Consider the following 18,925-nt stretch of genomic DNA (forward strand, 5'->3'; position numbering starts at 1 on the left):
CGTGGAAAATGTTGTTTCAATAGTTTTCCAGTATTCAAATATCTTTACTGACGCTTCTTTACTACACTCTTATCCGCTTGTTAAGTGTGACGTCACGCGGAGCGGCTTCCGGGTCCATTTTTTACGGTTCTTTTTACAGCATCAATGTTGTAATGTAATTAAAATACATTCAGTTAAAATAAACGTTGGCATTCATTTAGTTGCTCAAGCGTAAAACGAGACAAAAAGCCGTTTACTCGCACGCGCCCGTCAGAATCGGCTGGCTAGCGCAGCTCCATTGTATATACTGGGGTAAAATAAACGCTCATAAATGGCGGGGAAATGTAATGTAATGCAGTGCTTCTTTTACAATCTGGGACCCACTTTATATCGGATATCACTCTGCAAGTGGAGAAGGCTGATTTTTAAAGAAAACAAACCTTAAACGCGCCGGGTTTTGCATTGGCATACAGTTACAGCAGCTGAGTTATCGCTAGTTATCACTATTAAACATAACATCAGCTATATCAGTGCTGCAGAGCTGTAAAAGAGAAAGACTGACTGCGTCTGTTTACACAGATTTCAATAAAAGACAGCTTTTTTTTAATGTTCAAGTGTTCATACTTTCCTGAAAACATATTTTAAATTGTGATTTACCACCACTGACATGCTATTGGGCCTGTGATCACTGTGGTCTAGGCCCCCAAGCGATCTAGCCCCCGCTGCAGCGTGTGTCCCTTATTTTTTTCTATCAAAAGTGGTAACCCTAGGTTATCTATTGGTTATGTTTAAGGTTATGTCTAGTTTATGTATTGGTTATGTTCAGGCTATGTATTGGTGATGTTGAGAGTATGTTCAGGCTTTCATGTATTGGTTCTGTTCAGGTTATGTAAGTTATGTTTAGGTTGCACAGAAATAACAATTAGAATATTAAGCTCATTCTAAATGATTTTCAATGGAGAAATGAGGCAGTCAATTCATTTTCTTCCAGTCAGAATAGAAAGCAGCATATTGATTTATTTAATTCTGGTGTTTTTTAATATTATTTTGCTTTGTAATTTATTTTTTGCATAAAAAAGACAGCTTTGCAGTGTTTCCTATCATGTCAGGGATATTATTTGCACTGTTGTGTTTATTTGTCTGAACAGAAGGACAGTGTGAACAATGACGAGCAAAAAACTTGAGGATGAGGAAGCGTTTGGAGAGGAAATGGGTTAAAATGTGAGCGTGAGTCAGACGTTCCCTGAGCACATGCTGAACTTTGCATTTAACTTAAGATGCTGAGCTGAATAATACAAAAATACATTAAAGTGCTCAGTTTTTATGATCAACAATAGATTACTGGGCTTGCAATGCACAGGCCGTGGGTTCAGTTCTGTACTGATGAAATTTAAATGTAAAATGAATCATTCATTCATTCTTTCATTCATTCATTCATTCATTTTCTTTTCGAATTAGTCCCTTTAATAATCCGGGGTCGCCACAGCAGAATGAACCGCCAACTTATTCAGCATATGTTTTACACAGCGGATGCCCTTTCAGCTGCAACCCATCCCTTGGAAACACATATACACATTTTTTTCATACACACACACACAAACACACACACAGACACACACACACTACGGACAATTTAGCTATAGAGCACCTGGAGGAAACCCACGCCAACACAGGTGAGAACATGCAAACTCCACACTGAAATGCCCACTGACCCAAACGAGGCTCGAACCAGCAACCTTCTTGCTCTGAGGCGATTGTGCTACCCACTGTGCCACTATGATGCCCGTATAATATATTTTATATAATGATACATTATTAATATAATAAATATTAGCTTATAATAAACAATTTAGCCTACCCAATTCACCTATTCCGTATGTTTTTTTGGACTTGTGGGGGAAACTAGAGGAACCGGAGGAAACCCACGCCAACACAGAGAGAACATGCTAACTCCGCTCAGAAATGCCAACTGACCCAGCAGAGGCTTGAACCAGCGACCTTCTTGCAGTCAAGCGATTGTGCTGCCCATGTAAAATTATGTAAACAAAAATCAAAATTTAAACAGAAATTTAGATGCATTAGAAAACATGTTAAAAGTGTCAAATATATCTTTAGATCCTTTATTGAAAAACATCTATCACCCAATATAGACTTCCTTGTTTTTTGTGCATAATTCTGTGGAAACCTTGAAAGAAAACATTAAGGAGGTAGCAAGAAAAAAGACTGATAATTGAAAAGAAAACAATCAATCAAACAAACAATCAAAAAAGATCCTGTTTTGTGTGAATAAGTGTGTGTGGAAACCTCCAGGAAGACTTTAATTTGAACTTTAAACTTTAATTTAGGCACTGCTGTTTTGTTTGTAACTCTAATAAAACATTTACATTATTTTCTCATTGTAGACGTGCAAATTTCAGAGTTTTTTCCCTTCACAGTGAAGAATGCTTAATCATTTTATCAGCTCAGAAAACAGCAATACTACATGATTATTCATTCATTCATTTTCTTTTTGACTTAGCGCCTTTATTAATCAGGGGTTGCCACAGCGGAATGAACCGCCAACTTATCCAACATATGTTTTATGCAGCGGATGCCCTTCCAGTTGCAACCCATCTCTGGAGAACACACATACACTCTCATTCACACTCATATAAGGACAATTTTAGAGAGGGGTCTGGATGCAAACCTGGTGCAGTGCAATCTGAGCTGCATCCAATGCTTTAATTGGCTCACCTAACCCCACCCCTCACAGTGACATCACTAGCTCCATTTTAGTGCATTGTGTCTGACATTGCATCATCTCAGCTCGCATCATAAAGGCTGCATCCAGATACTATTACTTACCCAATTCACCTGGCTGTACCACATGTCTTTGGACTTGTGGTAGAAACCGGAACACCCAAAGTAAACCCACCGCAACACGGGGAGAACATGCAAACTCCACACAGAAATGCCAACTGACCCAGCCGAGGCTCAAACCAGCGACCTTCTTGCTGTGAGGTGACAGCACTACCTACTGCGCCATTGTGCTGCCTCATGATTATTCAGACATTGATAAACCAATTTAAGATCAGTAAAATCAGTGCAACTATCAAAAGGTCATGCATGTAAAACAGAACAATGATGTCATCAAATAAGCTAAAAATTCATAGTCATAATTGCTTGTTTGTGTATGGAAACTATACGCTTCAGTGTGGTTGCAGAGACCTGTGACTATGATGTAATGCAGCATGCCAGATGGGAAATTATCATTGCGTGCATGTGTGGTTTAGCAGATAGACATGATGAAACATCATATAACAACTCTGTAAAATATATATACAGTTGTGATCAGAATTATTAACTTTTAATATTAATAATTAAAATTATTATTAGATTTTTTTCTATTTTTAAAAATATTTCCCAAATAATGTTTAACAGAGCAAGGAAATTTTCACAGTATGTCTGATAATATTTTTTCTTCTGGAGAAAGTCTTATTTGTTTTATTTCGGCGAGAATAAAAGCAGTTTTTAATTTTTTTAAATACATTTTAAGGTCAATATTATTAGCCCCTTTAAGCTATATTTGTTTTCGATAGTCTACAGAACAAACCATCATTATACAATAACTTGCCTAATTACTCAAACCTGCCTAGTTACCCTAATTACCCTAGTGAAGCCTTTAAATGTCACTTTAAGCTGTATAGAAGTGTCTTGAAGAATATCTAGTCTAATATTATTTACTGTCATCATGACAAAGAGAAAATAGATCAGTTATTAGAGATGAGATATTAAAATTATTATGATTAGAAATGTTGAAAATATCTGCTCTCCGAATTTTGAAACTTGGGAAAAATAAACCAAGGGACTTATAATTCAGGGGGTTTAATAATTCTGATTGCAACTGTATATGTATTTATTCAATTACAAAGTATTCTTTAAAAAAAGAAGACAAAGTGCATCCCACTTGACGTAACATAACTGTGCATTGTAAATAAAGATGCATTTTCTTCAGAAAAAAATAATAATAATTACACGGATGATTTTTTAGAGTTAAGCAATGGTTACAGGTTTCCAACATTCTTCAAAATATCTTATTTGTTTTTAACAGAAGAAAGAAATTGAGTATATGATGACAGAATTTTGAGTTTTGGTGAACTGTCCCTTTAACTGCACTGTATATATGAATATACAGTATATTACAGTAAATTGCAGCCTTTCACAATTAGCGAATCGCGATGTTACAGGATTTACTGTGAGTTTTAAAAAAAGTCATGGTAAGCAATTACGCTTTTAATGATAATGATATTTAAAAAGATATTACTAACCATCAGAAAATGTACCCTGGTTTACCCTGATTATGACAACACTACTCAAAGCTGAAAGCCTGTAAGCTGTCACAAAAGGAGACGGGAGATGTTCAATCATTCATTCATTTTCTTTTCGGCTTAGTCCATTTATTAATCAGGGGTCCCCACTGCGGAATGAACCGCCAACTATTCCAGCAAATGTTTTACGCAGCGGATGCCCTTCCAGCTGCAACCCATCATTGGTAAACGCCCATACACACTCATTCACACACACACACACATACACTACGGCCAATTTAATTCATCAACTCCCTATAGCACATGTGTTTGGACTGTAGGGGAACTCGGTGGAAACCCACGCCAACATGGGAAGAACATGCAAACTCCACACAGAAACGGCAACTGATCCAGCTGAGGCTCAAACCAGCAACCTTCTTGCTGTGAGGCGACAGCGCTACCCATTGCGCCACCGCACCACCGATGTAAGTATAACAGCAGTTTAATATATTGGATGGCAGAGAACACAGAACTGAGTGTAGATGCTTTGCAGGATGGTTGTGGATGAGCAGATGGATCAGAGGGACTGGAGGAGATGCAGAGCAGCCAGGCTCACAGTTAGATTGATTTGGAGATCCACGACAACCAGAGGAGGGACCAGGAGAAACCACAGTGGGAAGGAGAGACACAGACACTGGAGATCACAGGGTATGAGAGAGGTAAGTAAACTTGGAGAATAGCATTAGAAACTGAGAAGAGTGCAGTCCTTCTTTGTAGCAATGAGGTCAGACACTGAGTGAGGGTTGGTGAGGGTTCTTATAGTTCTGGCATGATGAAAGGGAATGATGTGCATGTGCAGGGTTAATTACGGTGACTAAGAGAGGGGAAAACCTGACCTAGCTGTGACATAACCTTTGACTTCCAGTAGGAAAAACAAACACTATAGGAGTCAATAGTTACCGGATTCAGAACATTCTTTAAAATATCTTCTTTTAGGTTTAATACAAGAAAGAAACTCATAAAGCTTTTAAATGATTTTAAAACAGTAATTCCAACCATCAGAAAGTTAACCACGGTTTACCTTGATCATCACAACACTTAAAGCTGAAAACCTGTAACCATTGACTTCCATAGGAAAAACACATACTAAAGAAGTCAATGGTTGCCGGTTTTCCGAACATTTTAAAAAATGTCTTCTTTTAGGTTTAACAGAAGAAAGATACCCATAAAGATTTTCATTCTCTTCTCAAAGAGGCTTAGTCTCTTCATTAATTCGAGGTCGCCACAGCAGAATGAGCCGCCTCCAAAAAGGTTTTAAACAAATGTAATCTTATGGTTTAATACTAACCATTACAAAATTTACCATGGTTTACCCTTAATATGACAACACTACTTAATGCTGAAAACCTGTAACCATTGACTTCCATAGTAGGAAAAACACATATTATAGAAGTCAAGGGTTACCAGTTTCCAACATTCTTCAAAATATCTTCTTTTAGGTTTAATAGAAGAAATTCATAAAAGTTTTTAACTAATTTAAAATAGTAATAATAACCATCAGAATATTTACCATGATTATGACAACACTACTCAAACCTGAAAAACTGTAACCATTTACATTCATAGTAGAAAAAACATAGTATATAAGTCAATGGTTACCGGTTTCAGAACACTCTTCAAAATATCTTCTTTTATTTTTAATACAAGAGAAAAATCTCATAAAAAATATCAGGGTTTAAACTAACCATCATAAAATTTACCATGATTTACGCTGATTATAATAACCCCACTGAAAGCTGAAAACCTGTAACCATTGACTTCCATAGTAGGAAATACACATATTATAAAAGTCAATGGTGCCTAGACTAACCATCAGAAAATTTACAGTGATTATAGAGCTATAAAGCTATAGGCTTTAATGTGGTTGCAGAGGCTTGTGACTATGACGTAATGCAGCATAAAGAAGGATGGGAAAATATCATTGCGTGCATGTGTAAATTAGCAGTTTGACATGGTGAAAAAATATTCTGAATATAGCGAAACAATTTAGGTTTGGTTTGACCTTCTTACAGAAATATCTTCTTTAAGGTTTAGCAGAGGAAATCAGTTCATAAAAGTTAAGCAAATTTAAAATGGTCATAATAAACATTAGAACATTTACCATGACTATGACAACACTACTCAAAACCTAAGCTGAACACATGTAACCATTGACTTTCATGGTAGGAAAAACACATATGATATAAGTTAATTGTTACCATTTTCCAACATTCTTCAAAACATCTTCTTTTAAGGTTTAATAGAAGAAATTCTTAGTAGTAGGAAAAACACATACTATAGAAATCCATTACTATAATTGTTTGTTTGTATATCAAAACTATAGGCTTTAATGTGATTGCCTGTGACACATACTATAGAAGTCAATGGTTACCGGTTTTAGAACATTCTGCAAAATATCTTACTTTAGGTTTAACCAAAAAAAGAAGTTCAGTAAGGTTTTAAACAAATTTCAAATGGTAATACTATCAGAAAATTCACCATGATTATGACAACACCACTCAAAGCTGAAAAACAGTAACCATTGACTTCCATAGTAGGAAAAACAACCACTGTAGAAGTCAATGGTTACCAGTTTCCACATTCTTCAAAACCTCTTTTTTAAGGTTTAACAGAAGAAAGAAGTTCATAAAGGTGTTAAACAACTTTAAAATGGTAATACTAACCATCAGAAAGTTTACCATGATTATGACAACACTACTGGAAACCTGTAACCATTGACTTACATAGTAGAAAAAACACATACCCTAGAAATCCATAATTATAATTGCTAGTTTGTATATCGAAACTATAGGCTTTAATGTGATTGCCTGTGACACATACTATAGAAGTCAATGGCTCCCGGTTTTAGAACATTCTGCAAATTATCTTACTTTAGGCTTAATAGAAGTAAAAAAACTCATAAAGATTTTAAACAAATATTAAATGGCAATGTACTAACCATCAGAAAATTTAGCATGATTATGACAACACTACTCAATGCTGAAAACCTGTAACCATTGACTTCCATTCCATAGTAGGAAAAACACATATTATAGAAGTCAATGGTTACCGGTTTCCAACATTCTTCAAAACATCTTCTTTTAGGTTTAACATAAGTAGAAAGAAGTTCATAAAGGTTTTAAACTAATTTAAAATAGTAATACGAACCATCAGAAAATTTACCATGATTATGACAACGCTACTCAAACCTGAAAACCTGTAACCATTGACTTTCATAGTAGGAACAAAAACTTACTATAGAAATCCATAATTATAATTGCTTGTTTATATATTGAAACTATAGGCGTTAATGTGATTGCCTATTACACATACCATAGAAGTCAATGGTTACCGGTTTCAGAACATTCTGCAAAATATCTTATTTTAGGTTTAACAGAAGTTTATAAAGGTTTTAAACAAATTTTAAAAGGTAATGCTATCATTTCCATAATTATGACAACACTACTCAAAGCTGAAAACCTGTAACCATTGACTACCATAGTAGGAAAAACAATCTTTATAAAAGTCAATGGTTACCAGTTTCCAACATTCTTCAAAATATCTTCTTTTAGGTTTAACAGAAATACTCATTTTTACAAAGCTTTTAAGCAAATTTAAAATGATAATACTATTAGAAATTGACCATGTTTTACCCTGATCACAACACTACTATTATGACCAAGCCGAAAGCTATGAGGTGACAGAAATGACTTGTAAATAATAATGCATTGATTCTTTTTTTATTTAAAAAAATTAAACGACAAAAACATTCTTGATGGTTCTCTAGAGTAAAGCAGAGTAAACTGCACACATTACTACAGTGCAGAAGGTTTTTGAGGATGCAGAAGCGTCATGAATTCAGATCCGCGTTTCGAAACATTCCCAGACCTTCAGTTTTCAGAAACTTCCTCTTAAAGCAGAAGAAGAGCAGAAAGTCCCCATCGAGGAGCATCTGTGCACTGCCGGCCATTATTTCTCCATCATTATCCCTCATGGATCTAAAAAGACTGATTTCTCTCTGCACACTGATGAGCGGTAGGTAACAATTATCAGATCTGTTCATAACATCTGACAAAATCAACCAAAACCTCAATTAATATGCAGAGATTGGCTCCTCTGAGTAGTGTCGACATTATTAAACCCTGGGAAATGTTCTGATAAGGTTATTATTTTAAATGTTCATTATCATTAAAACTGTGATTACCGTGTTTTTTTAAAGCTCACTGTGAATCCTGTGACATTGCAATTCGCTAATGTAAATGCATGTCTACATAGACAGTTGGATATCTATTTATATATGTAATTAAAGGGGCAGTTCACCCAAAAACCCAAATTTGGTCATCATTTACTTTCCTTTTACTTGTTTAAAACCCTTATGAGTTTTCTTCTTCTTGTTAAAAACAAAAGAAGATATTTTGAAGAATGTTGGACACCGGTAACCACTGACTCTCACATGTTTTTCCTATTATGGAAGTGAATGGTTACAGGCTTTTAGTTTTGAGTAGTGTTGTCATAATCAGGGTAACTCATGGCAAATTTTCTAACATTTCTGGTGAAAACAAAAGAAGATCTTTTGAAGAATGTTGAAAACTTGTAGCCTTTGACTTTAATAGTATTTTTTTCTCTGTTACATCTCTACCACTGAGCATCATCTCATTCTGACGTGCTCCTATTATTATCATCTCCAATGCAGAAATAAAGATCATAATAAAAAGTAATGTGTGTGTGTGTGAATGTGGATGTCGAGAGGCAAACACACATCATCACTTCCCTCTTTCCAGATTGTGAAATATTGCGTCTCTGCTGACCTGAGCTCAGCTTCACACACGTGATCAGACAGCAACAGTGGTTTACACTCTGTACAGCACTTTATTGTAAATGAGAGCTTTGAATTTTACTGAATTAGTGAAACAATCTAAATTTTAAAAGTTCTGTTATGCTCTGTGCATGTTATGTGCTGTTCTGTTGTTCTGTTATGTTCTGTTATATGTTATGTTATGCTCTGCTCTGCTCTGTTCTGTGATGTCCTGTTCTGTTATGTTATTTTATGTTATGTCATGTCATGTTATGTTATGTCAAGTTATGTTATGTCATGTCATGTCATGTCATGTCATGTTATGTTATGTTATGTGATGTGGTGATGTGATGAGATGTGATGTCCTGTTCTGTTGTATGTTATGTTATGTTATGTTATGTTATGTTATGTCATGTCAAGTTATGTTATGTTATGTTATGTCATGTCATGTCATGTCATGTGGTGATGTGATGAGATGTGATGTCCTGTTCTGTTTTTATGTTATGTTATGTTATGTTATGTTATGTCATGTCATGTCATGTCATGTTATGTTATGTGATGTGGTGATGTGATGAGATGAGATGTGATGTCCTGTTCTGTTTTATGTTGTTATGTTATGTTATGTTATGTTATGTCATGTCATGTCATGTCAAGTTATGTTATGTCATGTCATGTTATGTGATGTAGTGATGTGATAAGATGTGATGTCCTGTTCTGTTTTTATGTAATGTTATGTTATGTTATGTTATGTTATGTTATGTGTTGATGTGATGAGATGAGATGTGATGTCCTGTTCTGTTTTATGTTATGTTTGTTATGTTATTTTATGTCATGTCATGTCATGTTATGTTATGTTATGTTATGTTATGTCATGTTGTGCTATGTTATGTCATGTTATGTTATGTTATGTCATGTCATGTTGTGCTATGTTATGTCATGTTATGTTATGTCATGTTATGTGATGTGGTGATGTGATGAGATGTGGTGTCCTGTTCTGTTGTATGTTATGTTATGTTGTGTTATGTCATGTCAAGTTATGTTATGTTATGTTATGTTATGTTATGTTATGTCATGTCATGTCATGTTATGTGATGTGGTGATGTGATAAGATGTGATGTCCTGTTCTGTTTTATGTTATGTTTGTTATGTTATGTCATGTTATGTCATGTCATGTCATGTCATGTCATGTCATGTCATGTCATGTCATGTTATGTTATGTCATGTCATGTTGTGCTATGTTATGTCATGTCATGTCATGTTATGTTATGTCATGTTATGTCATGTTAAAGTATGTTATGTTATGTTATGTGGTGATGTGATGAGATATGATGTCCTGTTCAGTTTTATGTTATGTTATGTTATGTTATGTTATGTTATGTTATGTTATGTTATGTTATGCCATGTCATGTCATGTTACGTTTTGTTATGTTGTGTTCTGTTATGTTATGTTATGCCATATCATGTAATGTTATGTATGTGTTCTGTTCTGTTCTGTTATGCCATATCATGTTATGTGTATGTTATGTTCTTTTATGTCATGTCATGTCATGTCATGTGTGTGTTATGTCATGTCATGTTGTGTTATGTTTTGTTATGTTGTCATGTCATATTTTGTGTGTTATTTTCTGTTGTCATATCTAGTCATGTCATGTCATGTTATGTCATGTTGTGTTTGTATTCTCTTCTTTTATGTTCTGTTCTAATATATTTTATGTGATGTTGTCATGTTATGTTATGTGTGTGTTCTGTTATGTCATGTCATGTTATGTGGTTATCTTATATCATGTTCTGTTGTATTGTTCTCTCCAGTGGCTGCACTCAGGGTGTCTGCAGTGTCTCTGTCCACGCCGGCGGCTGTCTCCGCTCTGTCCGGCTCATGTGTCCGCATCCCCTGCTCCTTCAGTCTGTCTCCAGGCTCTGCTCAGCTGGATCTGCAGCTCATCAGACTCTCCTCCTCCCTGTTCATGATATTCAAGTCCCGGCGAGTGTTCAGCACCAGGCCCAGGGATGCTCTTCATCCAGACTACAGGGGCAGGACCGTGTTTTCAGGGAATATGAACGCCGGTGACTGCTCCATCACCATCAGACACATCCACAGAGAAGACCAGAACACATACCAGCTGCAGACCCTAGAGCAGGGTCAGAGGTCATGGGTCACCAGAGCCACAATCAACATCACTGTGCACAGTAAGATCAGCATCAGATCATCATATTATCACTGAATTAATCTGACAAAATGTAAAATTTAAATTATGTGTGTGTGTTCAAGTGTGTGTGAGTATGTCTGTGTCCTTTCATGTGCACAAGTGCATGTGTGTCAACTAAAACAACCCTACATATTTCTAAAAGCTCCCTCAGTATATAAAGTGATGCTGTGAATGTTGTGTGTTATGTCAGCTGTACCAGAGACTCCTGTGCTCTCGGACCCGGGGCCGGTGACGGTGGGCCAGCAGGTGGTGTTAAACTGCTCCCTGAGGGTCCACTGTCCGTCTGATCAGCCCCGGCTGCGGTGGAGGTGGGAGCGAGGCCCTCAGAACGGCAGCAGTGTTCACGGGGATACGGATCTGCAGCAGGACGGACAGCAGATGATGGTTTTATGGACATCTCTTTCCTTCACCGTCCCCAAAAACATTAACCCCAGAGTTCGGTGTGAGGCAGAGTATCCGGAGAATAGGAGATCAGCGGCCACCAGAGAGATCCTCGTCCACTGTGAGAAAACACACACACTAAACACACACAGTTATGCGACTCACGCATTTAAAAGAACATCTTAAGTTGCCTTTAACTCATTTTTTTTAATCATTTTAAGTTATTTTAAGTTGACTTTATAATTTGAAATTATTTTATCTTGAGTCACCTTTAACATTTTCAATTATTTATTTTGTCAAGTAATATTGGAGGTTTTAAAGATTTTTGTGCTTTTAAAGATTAAAATCATCTTGAGTAAAATGTCAATTATTTAAAATACATTTAAGTCATCCTGAGGTATGTTTAACTTTTTAAATGATTTAAAGTCATCTTGAGTCGTCTTTAACATTTTGAATGATTTTAAGTCATCTTGAGTTGTCTTTAACATTTTTATTTATTCATTTTCTTGTCGGCTTAGTCCCTTTATTAATCCGGGGTCGCCACAGCGGAATGAACCGCCAACTTATCCAGCAAGTTTTAGACTACAGACAATTTAGCCTACCCAATTCACCTGTACCGCATGTGTTTGGACTGTGGGGGAAACCGGAGCACCCGGAGGAAACCCACGCGAAGGCAGGGAGAACATGCAAACTCCACACAGAAACGCCAACTGAGCAGAGGTTCGAACCAGCGACCTTCTTGCTGTGAGGCGACAGCACTACCTACTGCGCCACTGCATCGCCGTCTTTAACATTTAAGTCATCTTGAGTTGTTTTTAACATTTGAATGATTTTAAGTCATCTTGAGTTGTCTTTAAATTATGTGAAATCATTTTAAGTCAATTTGAGTATAATTTGCAATTTTAAAGTTTTTTTTGTGGTTTTAAAAATTATGGTCATTTTGAGTAATATGTCAATTATTTAAAATACATTTAAGTCATTTTGATGTATGTTTAAGATTTGAAATTATTTTGGCATCTTGAGTTGTCTTTGCAATATGTAAAGTAATTTTAAAGGGATAGTTTACCCAAAATGTTTAAATTTGTCATCATTTACTCGCCCTTAACTTGTTTCAAACATTTATGAGTTTTCTTTTTTTCACAAAGAAAGATATTTGGACAACTGTTAAAAAACCTTTCACCATTGACTACCACAGTATTTGTTTTCCTAATATGGGGGTCCATGGTTGCAGGTTTTCTACTTTCTTCCTTTCTGCCTTTGTCTTCAACTCAAAAAGTCTTGTTTTATAAATCTTCTTTTGTCTTAAGTCATCTTGAGTCATCTTTATTCAATTCAGTTCAATTCAGCTTTATTTGTACAGCGCTTTTACAATGTAGATTGTGTCAAAGCAGCTTCACATAAATGGTCATAGTAACGGGAACAGTGTAGTTCAGTTTTTAGTGTTTAAGTTCAGTTCAGTTCAGTTTAGCTCAGTTCAGTGTGATTTAATCATTACTGAGAGTTCAAACACTGAAGAGCAAATTCATCGATGCGCAGCTCTACCAATCCTGAACCATGTGAGGCAGTGGCGACAGCGGAGAGGGAAAAAAACTTCACCTGATGGGAGTGAAGAAAAAAAACCTTGAGAGAACCAGACTCAGTTGGGCACGACCATTTTAATTTCTCCGCTGGCCAAAAGTCTTGTGCAGAACTTCATTCGCCGTGGTTTAGGCAGGAAGATGACCTCAGCGAAGACTCGTCTGTCCCTGGAACGTCGCTGGAATCAGACACATGTTCTCCACTCCCCACGACCATCAGCGCAGCAGCAGCTCAGGATATGGCCTGGTCCCGGATATGGAATCCTTGGGATCATCTCGTCGCTGGTCTTGGATCCAATCAGTGACTCTGCATAATCTGAGGACATCGGGATGAGTATCCCCAGGTGAAAATAGAGAATAAAGAGAATAATTAGCGTAGCTGCTGTTCATAGTGTATATAAACAAGATGCAGAAGCCTGTGTGGAACCCGCTAGGTGATGCATCCACTCACTCAATGCATCAATGCATCTTTATCTGATTTTAAAGCTTGTTTTACGTCATTTTGAGAAGTCATCAAGGGACTTTAAAGCTTGTTTTTGTCTTACATCACATTGAGTCATCCTCAGCTTGTTTCGTCCTAAGTCAACTTGAGCAGTCTTCACCTGACTTTAAGCTGATTTGAGTCATAATGTCAGACTTAAAAGCTTGTTTTGTCTTAAGTCATCTTGAATCATCTTAAATCATTTTACCTGATTTTTTAAAGATATGTTCTGTCTTAAGTAAGTTTCAGCTTATTTTGCTCGTGTTTGCTAATATTTAAGCTGGTTTAATCTTTGTTCAAGACCGGCTGATATAATGTTGTGGTTTCTCCACTGTCTACAGTTCCCCCGAGGGATGTGCTGGTGGAGGTGGTGACGTTGTCGGTTCGGGCTGGAGGAAACCCTCTGCTAAGCTGCCACTGTAAGGCCGACCCGCCAGTGTCCCAGTATCAGTGGTGGATCGTGGATTCAGGCCTCGCACCGGTGCTTCTTCCCAAACACACACACAGCGTACGCATCTATAATGTGAGCAGAAACACACACGTGCAGTGCATCGTTTCCAACAGATTGGGACGAGCATCATCACGCCTCACCGCCCTCAATGTCCAGTGTGAGTCTTCGTCTTATTCGACAGTCCTGCCCTTAACTGTGTGCATTTACTAGTTATTTACAACTCAAGTCGGAATTATTCATTAATATTATCTGTGTGTGTGTGTGTGTGCGTGTGTGTGTTTGTGTGTTGTACAGATGCTCCACTGATAGACTCCAGCAGCTCGCGCTGTGTGTGGGATGGGCGTCTGCTGTCTTGCTGGTGTGTTGTGCACTCGAACCCTCGTCCTGCCGTCACCTGGAGTGTGAACGGCACGCAGCCGCCGGACGGTTTCAACACGTCCTCCTCCAGTGTGAACCAAACACTGACTGCGACTCTGAGCGGAGTGACACACACACTGCTGCACGTTCACTGCTACGCCTTCAACGCACTGGGAAACAGCTCTATACTACTGCTGCAGAGAAATCAGAGTACGCCACACACACACACATACACTGATAAATACACACACACTGAATAAAAAACACACACACACACCCTTACAAATACACTGATACACACACCGATACACACACAGTTATACAAAGACTAAAAAACAAAGTGTGTGTGTTTGTGTGCACAGGTGATCTGCTGTGGACTGTCCTGCCGTGTGTGTGTGCTGGGACTCTCGCTCTGATGATGCTGATACTGCTGTGTTACTGCAGGTCCAGCAGACGGTGAGTGTGTGTGTGTTTGTGTGTGTGTGACACACATTATCTGTGTGTGTTGTTTAATCAATAATGTGTGTGTGTGTGTGTGTGTTTGTGCATGTGTCTTGTTTGTTCAATCTCTTGATGTGTGTTTTTGTCTGATCGTGTGTGTGTGTGTGTCTATTTCATTTCCTGTGTGTGTGTGTTTGTGTGTGTGTCTATTTAATTTCTGATGTGTGTGTGTGTGTTCGTTCAATCTCTTGATGTGTATTTTGTCTGATCGTGTGTGCGTGTGTCTATTTCATTTCTTGTGTGTTTGTGTTTGTGCAAGTGTCTATTTAATGTCTGATGTGTGTGTGTGTGTGTTTAATCTGTTATGTGTGTGTTTGTGCAAGTGTCTATTTAATTTCTGATGTGTGTGTGTGTGTGTGTGTGTGTGTTTAATCTGTTATGTGTGTGTTTGTGGCTGTTTAATTCATTTCTGATGTGTGTGTGTGTGTGTGTGTGTGTGTGTGTGTGTGATTAATCTTTTATGCATGTGTTTGTGTTTGTGTGTGTCTATTTAATTTCTAGAGTGTATGTGTGTATGTGTGTTTAATCTGTTATGTGTGTGTTTGTGGGTGTTTATTTAATTTCTGATGTGTGAGTGTGTGTGTGTGTGATTAATCTGTTATGTGTGTGTGTTTGTGTTTGAGTTTGTGTGTGTCTATTTAATTTCTTGTGTGTGTGTGTGTGTGTGTGTGTGTGTGTGTGTGTGTGTGTGTGTGTTCAATCTCATGATGTGTGTTTTTGTCTAATCTCTGGTTTGTGTGTGTGTGTGTGTGTGTGTGTGTGTGTGCGTGCGTGCGTGTGTGCGTGCGTGCTAGCAGGAGGAGGCGAGTGGCGTCTCTTCAGCCGATGTCAGTGTGTGTGTATCAGAGGAGAAGGCCGCTCTACATAAACTGCAGTGAAGTCACACACATCTACAGTAACGGCAGCTACCAGCTCATCTACCAGAACAGCACTCCGCTCTTTGTGCACAGCAAACAGGTGCAGAAGAACTTTATTTGATATTATATAATTAATAGCTTCATAAATAGCATAATACACAGCACAGATAAATCAAAACAAGTTAAAGTAAAGTAAAGTGTGTGTGTGTGTGTGTGTGTGTGTGTGTGTGTGTGTGTATGTGTGTGTGTGTGTGTGTGTGTGTGTGTGTGTGTGTGTGTGTTTCAGACTCATAAGAGACAGAGGCGAGGAGCTCAACATCAGCGGGTGCAGAGGCTGACCGCCGTGACCTCTGACCCCGAAACTGCCATCTATTTGGAGGTGATTTAAACAACTCACACACCGCTGTGAAGACCTGCATGAGATTACATCAGTGCATCAGCTCCTGCAATAAACACAAGACAAACCTCAGACTGCAGCGTGAAATACAAGCATCACTGACACTCTCTTTATTCATTCTACATTAGCTCCGCCTCCATCCACCTATTTTTATGTACGTTTTGAATATGCGTTTAGAAAATCGGTTGATGGAAACGCCATGATGCGCAGTATTTCGTGCATAAAAACACATGCGCATAAGTGAGAAACGTTTTATTCGATAAGAAAAGATGTGCATGTGAATGTGTGTGAATGGATAAACCAGCAGGCTGAGCACACTGTAAACACCAGAAATGTTGTTTTGCTCATTCTAAAACGCCTTAAGGTTGATTTATACCTCTGCGTCAAGCGCACGCGTATGCATCAGCGCAGCCTTTGCATGGTCACCAGGGCCGGATTAACGTAAGGGCTCGGTGGGGCTAAAGCCCCAGGGCCCACGGAAGAAGGAGGCCCTTGATTGGCTGAAGAATTAATTTGCGCTATGACACTGGAAACGCCTCTTTGCGTTCTGCTTTCTCTCGTAGATAATGTGAATTATACCTTTCGGTTCATTGCTGTTCAAAAACAGTGACGCCGGTGCTAAGCTGTGGCTCAAGGTGACTGTAGTCCAATCAGAATATTGAATATCCCTGTTTTAGTCACCCATAGATGTGATTAAATGCCCCAATTCTCCCAGGACAGTCTATTATTTTGGCACTATTACGAGAGCCGTCCAGTCACAGGTAGGCTAACCAAGCTCGTCGCAGAGCAAAAAATAAAATTCACAGCGTCTTCATCAGTGATACACTTGTACATGTAGTACAACAGAAGCTGGGAATCGTGCTGAATGGACTCATAACTGAAGCGCTGTCTCTGCTGCGCGGTGGTTACAGCTGGATTCAAACCGGTGCTCGCCCGAACTGCCCGCCCGCACATTCCTTCCATCACACAATAGCCCCTTTCACACAGTGATACCGGTAAATATCCGGAAAATTTCCGGAACGACTTTACCGGTATATTCAAAAAAGCGCTGTTCACACAGGCGAGGACATTACGGAATTTTTCCGGAAAAGAGCATTCACACATCCATTCCAAAATACCGGTAAATTCTGACATCATTCACCACAAATGAGCTTTAAACGGCTGCGCTTGTATTTGTAAACATTTGACTAAATTACAAACTCATTTCATGATCAATATTGTAAACAACTTTCACAGGATCATATTCGCATGTCGAGATGTTCATAATATGTGTGTGTGCAGGCGCTCACAGGCTGTTTCACAGGCACACGCAAAGCTTGAAGGTAAACAAACAACGGCTTATCATAAGCATCTCATCGATGATTATTTACACAGTTGGCATTAAGAAGAACATATAAACGTGATCTGACTAACTTCTAGCAGCTAAATGTGTCTGGAAAAATATTCAAAGGCTTTTATCCTCACAAACCGCGCGGACGTGAATGCGTCTGACTGTTGTGATTGGCTAAAGCAGACGTCTCACGTCAGCATGTTCTAGACGTGCACGCGCTTATTACGGGAATCTTCCTTCTGCGTTCACACAGCGCAGCATTCCGGCAAATTGCCGGTAATCTTACAACTTCTCTTTCCGGAAAATAGCCAGAACGAATTTACCGGTATTTTCAAAAAGGACCTGTTCACACATACAAGCTTTCCGGAAAATTGCCGGCAATTTTCCGGAAAGGTCTGTATGTGTGAAAGGGGCTAATATAACCGAGACAGCGTGCGAACAAATCTAATAGCCTAAACGAGCAGTTATTAAAATATCCATCGTTACAGAGTAGCTATCTCATGTAAATACACTCTGTGATGCTTTACAGTAAGTCTAACCAGTTATAAAGCAAACTTTATATGAATGTTTACTTTGCCTCTTTTATAAAATGACTAATAATATGGAGCAGTGATATATTGGCACTGACTTTCCTCAGACACTATATCTGATGCAATAAATACAAAATAAATAAATAAAATAAAGAGGTTTGCCTTCTGTAAGACCACAATAAGCTTTGGATATTAGAAGCATGGATATTAAAGATATTCGGCCTACATCATAAGTGATTTATAATCAGCTAAAGTTCTAAAGAAACGTTTTAAAGGTAAACCCCTGTTTAAAGTAGTTATTTTAAAGCACTAATTTAGGAAGTATTGCAAATGTTTTTTTGCAGATTTTTGCTGCCTGCTTGAACTTTAAAGTTCATATTATGTCATTCCCTAAGTTTGTATACTTGCAGGCCTATTTTAATAAAATAGAAAAAAAGATATAATGATATGTAGATAATAATATTAATTAGTGTAACGAGGAGACTGACACGGAGGGATCCATTATGCAGTATTTATTAATCACAACTTCACTCAAACACACAATATGCACCTGAGTGCACACACACATCCACAGTAGTAGTAAGGGTATCAAAAATGATGATGAACAGACACAGAGTGAGTTACCAGGCATGAGTGGAGGGTAATGAGCGAGAATCAGAGTCCGTGTATCAGGCTTGGGTCGAGGGCAGGCAGCAAGTATCAGAGTCCGTATATCAGGCGTGGGTCGTGGGCAGGCAGAGAGAATCAGAGTCCGTAT

At 38.1% G+C, this 18,925-nt stretch overlaps 1 protein-coding gene across 6 annotated transcripts in view; it reads left to right on the top strand.

Annotated features, from left to right (window-relative positions):
• The first annotated feature begins 3,459 nt into the window (after window positions 1-3,459).
• The window catches only part of psg4 (pregnancy specific beta-1-glycoprotein 4), a 153,784-nt gene continuing 138,318 nt past the window's right edge, over window positions 3,460-18,925 (top strand). The window contains exons 1-9 of one of the 6 annotated variants that reach the window (XM_087288152.1): window positions 3,460-4,750; window positions 4,819-4,984; window positions 10,909-11,286; window positions 11,497-11,808; window positions 14,087-14,353; window positions 14,491-14,763; window positions 14,916-15,009; window positions 15,852-16,011; window positions 16,198-17,233. In XM_087288152.1, coding sequence (XP_087144278.1) covers window positions 11,064-11,286; window positions 11,497-11,808; window positions 14,087-14,353; window positions 14,491-14,763; window positions 14,916-15,009; window positions 15,852-16,011; window positions 16,198-16,299 — 1,431 coding nt within the window. In that variant the 5' untranslated portion in view covers window positions 3,460-4,750; window positions 4,819-4,984; window positions 10,909-11,063 and the 3' untranslated portion in view covers window positions 16,300-17,233. Of the gene's footprint in view, window positions 4,751-4,818; window positions 4,985-8,219; window positions 8,340-10,908; window positions 11,287-11,496; window positions 11,809-14,086; window positions 14,354-14,490; window positions 14,764-14,915; window positions 15,010-15,848; window positions 16,012-16,197; window positions 18,903-18,925 lie in introns of those variants that run through there. The other 5 variants (XM_087288148.1, XM_087288151.1, XM_087288150.1 and 2 more) reach the window with 5 other exon arrangements.

This window comes from Danio rerio, chromosome 16 (genome assembly GCF_052040795.2).
Source record: "Danio rerio strain M-AB ecotype USA chromosome 16, GRCz13ab, whole genome shotgun sequence".
Taxonomy (NCBI): Eukaryota; Metazoa; Chordata; class Actinopteri; order Cypriniformes; family Danionidae; genus Danio; species Danio rerio.